The 5,748-nt window shown below is 56.2% G+C and overlaps 3 protein-coding genes across 3 annotated transcripts; all 3 read right to left on the reverse strand.

Annotated features, from left to right (window-relative positions):
• Positions 1-1,030: 1,030 nt before the first annotated feature.
• On the reverse strand, positions 1,031-1,388 carry H257_18493 (hypothetical protein; the record flags this gene model as incomplete). Its single annotated transcript, XM_009847564.1, has 2 exons — positions 1,031-1,204; positions 1,281-1,388. The coding sequence occupies 2 exons, from the start codon at positions 1,386-1,388 to the stop codon at positions 1,031-1,033; spliced, it is 282 nt and encodes a 93-aa protein (XP_009845866.1).
• Positions 1,389-1,474: 86 nt separating this feature from the next.
• Positions 1,475-1,717, reverse strand: H257_18494 (hypothetical protein; the record flags this gene model as incomplete). The annotated part of the gene is made up of 1 exon (XM_009847565.1): positions 1,475-1,717. The coding sequence occupies one exon, from the start codon at positions 1,715-1,717 to the stop codon at positions 1,475-1,477; it is 243 nt and encodes an 80-aa protein (XP_009845867.1).
• Positions 1,718-1,815: 98 nt separating this feature from the next.
• H257_18495 (hypothetical protein) lies at positions 1,816-5,379 on the reverse strand (the record flags this gene model as incomplete). Its single annotated transcript, XM_009847566.1, has 12 exons — positions 1,816-1,986; positions 2,063-2,222; positions 2,270-2,589; positions 2,631-2,742; positions 2,788-3,041; positions 3,212-3,338; positions 3,484-3,884; positions 4,156-4,248; positions 4,301-4,429; positions 4,473-4,598; positions 4,721-4,741; positions 4,828-5,379. The coding sequence occupies 12 exons, from the start codon at positions 5,377-5,379 to the stop codon at positions 1,816-1,818; spliced, it is 2,466 nt and encodes an 821-aa protein (XP_009845868.1).
• Between the last annotated feature and the right edge of the window lie 369 nt (positions 5,380-5,748).

Consider the following 5,748-nt stretch of genomic DNA (forward strand, 5'->3'; position numbering starts at 1 on the left):
ACGCACTGTACCCAAAACACATATTTATACAGTACGAGGAAAATTAGTTAATTCATTAGGGCCTTTGCTCAACTAATAAGGTAATAAAACTCAATTAATCATGTAAACGCACAGAGCACATGTCTTCCCTGGACATGTGTTCGTCATACATATTGAAGTTGACTCCCCGAGGGAACAACATTCTCAACATTCCCAGGGCCGTTCAACTCGTCGCAGGCGTCATCCACGTTGGTCACGTCGTCGATCACGTCGTCGATCACGTCCGTTGCCACCCCATCAAAGTAAATGAAAAGTCTTGTGCAATATCGTTGTATCAAAGGTCTAACGTTAATCGGATGATGGCGCAGTACATCTACAGCTGTACATAGTGTGGAAGAATCCGTTTTCGTGGGCCACAGTCTTGGCTTGTTATGGTTTCTGGTGTCATTCGATATGACAAACACTGTAAATGAGTCGGTGCAGACGATCATATCATCATACCAACCAATACATCGACACTACGGGGTTCCTTAAGCGTCTTGTGGTTGGTAAGACTTACTCGTAATCGTCATAAGACTGATGGCGAGCATAGGTCTCAGCCATCGCAGGGTCGGCATGGGGGATGGCTCCTTCCTTCGATTGAGCTGCCCATTCAGTTCCATGTCCCGCGGGAGGTCTGTGAACTCGGCCAAGAACTATGCGGCACTCGCCACTCTCCAGAGTTAGCGGAACCCCACGAAGAACTGGATGCGCTATACATCTTGACTTGTGCGCTGTCGTGACTGCCAGTGATGATGTGGCGACTTGCGACATGGCAGTGATGGGACTGATGCAGTGGGCGTTGTTCAAGCTGCACACTGCTTGGCCTAGAATTGGGGGGTAAGACGTGTCGGGTTGTTTGTGGGGCGTGCACTCGGCGTCGTCACGACGTCCTCCTCGCTCATTTTCGGCGTCATGGGAATTGCATACGGCACGGCATAGCAGTCTCCAGGGGCGCTCCACCTCTGCAAGTTGGTTATTCGGTCCACAGCTTTCTCAGCAGTCGGCTAGTTCACCACTTGGCCACCACCATCACGCCCCACGGGACCAAGTACAAGAGCGCCGGCTGGCCCGATCGCATGAGGATCAAGCCCACGTTGGCCAGCAGCTGCCACACGACATACCCGACGCGCCCGTCAAACGAGCCGGCGCGAAGGATTTCCCCAGACAGGTGCTCCAGTGGAATCTACTAAGTCGGATAAGAATTACTCAATCTAGACACAATTTCCATCGCAATCACACGTTCCAAAGACTAGAGCCACCTTGTTGTCCAAGCCAGACGTGGCCAGAGTCGCCGGCGGGATGTACACGACGCTCAAGATGTCGTCCGTGTGACCCTTGGCCGTGTCGGAGGCGGCGATGACCCACATTGGCAGCGGCTCGTCGTTGTCGTCGTTCGAGTCGAGCCAAATGTAAATCTTCCTCCGATCCCACCCCACCGAGCACACGAGAACCGCTAGCAAATGAACTCGCCCATGTCCAAAATGCACTTGTCCCTTCGCCCTGGTCGCCCCACGGATGGTGTGACGACGTCGTCGGGGGGTCCTGGGGGATGCGCCGTCACGGTGTCGCTTGTCCTGGTGCGGGTGGGGCTGAGTAGGGGGGGTACCGAAAACAGAGAGACCCGGCTTGTCGGGTTGTTTGTGGGGCGTGCACTCGGCGTCGTCACGACGTCTTCCTCGCTCATTTCCGGCGTCATGGGAATTGCATACGGCACGGCATAGCAGTCTCCAGGGGCGCTCCACCTCTGCAAGTTGGTTATTCGGTCCACAGCTTTCTCAGCAGTCGGCTAGTTCATCACTTGGCCACCACCATCACGCCCCACGGGACCAAGTACAAGAGCGCCGGCTGGCCCGATCGCATGAGGATCAAGCCCACGTTGGCCAGCAGCTGCCACACGACATACCCGACGCGCCCGTCAAACGAGCCGGCGCGAAGGATTTCCCCAGACAGGTGCTCCAGTGGAATCTACTAAGTCGGATAAGAATTACTCAATCTAGACACAATTTCCATCGCAATCACACGTTCCAAAGACTAGAGCCACCTTGTTGTCCAAGCCAGACGTGGCCAGAGTCGCCGGCGGGATGTACACGACGCTCAAGATGTCGTCCGTGTGACCCTTGGCCGTGTCGGAGGCGGCGATGACCCACATTGGCAGCGGCTCGTCGTTGTCGTCGTTCGAGTCGAGCCAAATGTAAATCTTCCTCCGATCCCACCCCACCGAGCACACGAGAACCGCTAGCAAATGAACTCGCCCATGTCCAAAATGCACTTGTCCCTTCGCCCTGGTCGCCCCACGGATGGTGTGACGACGTCGTCGGGGGGTCCTGGGGGATGCGCCGTCACGGTGTCGCTTGTCCTGGTGCGGGTGGGGCTGAGTAGGGGGGGTACCGAAAACAGAGAGACCCGGCTTGTCGGGTTGTTTGTGGGGCGTGCACTCGGCGTCGTCACGACGTCTTCCTCGCTCATTTCCGGCGTCATGGGAATTGCATACGGCACGGCATAGCAGTCTCCAGGGGCGCTCCACCTCTGCAAGTTGGTTATTCGGTCCACAGCTTTCTCAGCAGTCGGCTAGTTCACCACTTGGCCACCACCATCACGCCCCACGGGACCAAGTACAAGAGCGCCGGCTGGCCCGATCGCATGAGGATCAAGCCCACGTTGGCCAGCAGCAGCCACACGACATACCCGACGCGCCCGTCAAACGAGCCGGAGCGAAGGATGCTGACGACGTTTCCGCGGGTGGCATAGTCGGATCAGGTGCAAAACACGACGAGGAGCTCGGGGAGAACGATATATCCGAGGCCGAGCATGGCTTCCCCGCCGAGCCAGCTGGTGAGTTTCGGCAGCCGCAGCAGGATCGGATATCTCCTCCTTGACGCACTTGGCTCCATTGTCGTTGGAGAGTAGTATGAGGACGGCGCCTCCGAGTCGTCCTGCTTGCCGTAGTAGTGTTCGCTCACCATCTCTCGCTTCGTTCTGGTCGTCGAGGGGGGCAATTGCACATTCACGGAAAAGGCGGCCTAACAGATCGGCGCGGCGGCGGTCATCATTGCGGACACTATCGATGTGATCTACAGCAAAACTGTCAAGGGATACATGTACGACAAGGGCGGCGCGTTCGACCAAGACTCTACCGTCCTCACTTCCGTCGCGAATTCTCCATGGTCGGGCCTGGACAACGCAGGTATACGGCATGTGGGACGTCGCCGACTACTTGGGGTACGCCGTGAATGCCAACCAAGTGACCATCCATCCCCGTCGTTCGTTCGTATCGGATGCTTCCACGCTCAGGTCTTCCTCCGTTGCGTGACCACACTCTGCATGCCACCGCATCCATCTCTCATCCATGGAATGGTCACTCCTTCCTGTATGTGATCCTCTTCAAGCGCCACGTGCCTCGCGTAGACATGGCCCAAGTGCTGAAGTGCTGATCTGGCCACCATCGTCCCCGCAGGGTACTACGGCGCCACGTTAAACAACCCAAGCGCCACCACGCCACGTCGTAGTCTGGCCGCGCCAGGAGCAGATGGAGAACCCAGCGCTGGAGATGCGGCGGCGGTCCTCGTGTTCAGGTCGGGTTTCCTCTTGCTACTGTTGTGCGTGAACGAGATGACCGTGCTCTTTTGCTTTGGCTCGAGCAGCGTCGTGGGCACGATCCTCTTGTCGCCGCTGCTGCGTCGCATATCCGCCTTCCGCGGCCAGCCTGCGCCGCCGACTACACATACCTGGGTCCAATCCACATTGCGATGTCGGACGTATTGTCGGTCGGGTTGTCGTTGGGGCTGGGGCTGTTTTGAGTGTTTACTCGCCACAAAGCCTGCTCGTTCGTTCCCCAAGGCGTGTTTGCGATCTGTCTGAGCATCCTGTTCATCCAGACCATCTGCCCAACATCAAAGTACCCGCGATCTTGCTACTGCTCGTATTGTGTACGACATCTTTTTTGTGTTCTTGTCACCCTACATCGTCGGCAAGTCCGTCATGATCGTCGCGGCCCAAGGTCGAATGAGCACGTATGCAAACTTTAGCCAGGGGAAAGACTGACCAGGTTCTGCTAAAGCGCTTGATTTCTTGACCAATTCCGACGGTTGGTATGTTCTTGATCAAAGGTCGCCGCAGGATTCAGCGCACACATACCCAACCTGTCCCTGCAAAGCCATGTCCTCGTGGGGTAAGTCGCCTCCGGATGACAGTGCAGCCCGACGGCGTTTGCCGAGGACGCTGAAGTTGCTACCCATGACGTTCTTGTCCTTTGTGCGGAGCAGACAATGTTCGATTTGACCAGCCCCGTTCCTGCTTTGTTTGCCGAGGACGCTGCAGTCGTCTTGTTGATCGCGGGTGGCAGCGTTCCGTCTAGGTCACCCACAGCCACCTCCTCGGCAATGCCGTGGATGTTCTTGTCCAAGTGCTTCTGTCATGGTTCGCCAACCGTTTCTAATGTGAGCACTACGTACATGGCCGCATAATTGCTCGTCTTGTGCCCGAACTGTCCCAAACGGTTCAATGCAGAAATGAGAGTCCGCGCCAGACTTATGAGCTTGGAGTTCGTCGTGACGGCTGACTCCAGCATTGGCGACTTCCTTCCGAGTCCACAAACGTTCCCTCGGCAGTGTCCTCTTTATCATCCCATGTATGGAGCTCTAGCTATGACATGTTGGTACCATATGCACAGCCTTGATGTCCATTTTGCAGGCACATGTACGGGATGTTCTCGGGGGTGGTCCTACCTCATTCGCATTATCAACAACCTTCATGAGCGTATGAGATACATGAAGCACTGAACTGTGAAAAGTGCGAGTTTCTCTATACCTCATGTTGTCGCGCAACAAACTCCCCCAGCTTGAGCGTTTTCTGCCTGACCTGCTGGGCGAACCCATCCCACGCGAGGATCTCGCCCTTGGACGATATGACGACGTCGGCGATGTCAGACATGGCGCGCACGCCATGCTTGTTGACGTCTTCCGGATCACCAAGTTGGCTTCGTCTCCCGTGTTTCATCAACGAACGATGTCGTGACGATCTTGCCCACGGTCGCAGCAGCGGCCACTTGTGACAACAAGTCCACCGCGTTGTGGTGGTGTGCGGACCGGCAGATCCACACCTCGCCTGGCTGCTTGGGCATCGTGTCCTCCGTGAGGTGGAAGACTCCATGTGCAGCGTGCGGCTCAGGGCTGCTGCAATCGACCGACTGGGGACGAAGTGCTTGTGGTGCTGTCCCGCGTGCGCGTTGGCTTGCGGCGCCGACGCGCTGTACGTGACCGGCTTACCCAGGTGCCAGTACTTGTAACATACCCAACTGCACATAATGTCCAACAGACTCATTTGGCCATTCCCACTCGACACCAACACAAGCACGTCCATCTGTGTCGTGTTCTAGGCATATTCGATGTCATTGGGGGTTGTTATGAATCTCGTGATGGTACCTCGAAAATGTCAGGTTGAGGATGCGACTGCCGCCCACGCGCGCCACTTGCAGCCGCGTTTAAAAGTACATGTCCTTGTCCTTCAGCGTCACACTCAGCCCTCACGACGGATTTACCCCGCCGAGTCGCCTAAACATGTCCTAATTCGGAGACTGAGTCTGATATTCATGTACCTGTATGACGTTATTCCCGCACCGATCGCACGCCATGACGACCACCGATTCTCCAGGTAAGTGCACCAGTGGAATCTACTAAGTCGGATAAGAATTACTCAATCTAGACACAATTTCCATCGCAATCACACGTT

This window comes from Aphanomyces astaci, assembly GCF_000520075.1.
Source record: "Aphanomyces astaci strain APO3 unplaced genomic scaffold supercont1.169, whole genome shotgun sequence".
Taxonomy (NCBI): domain Eukaryota; phylum Oomycota; class Saprolegniomycetes; order Saprolegniales; family Verrucalvaceae; genus Aphanomyces; species Aphanomyces astaci.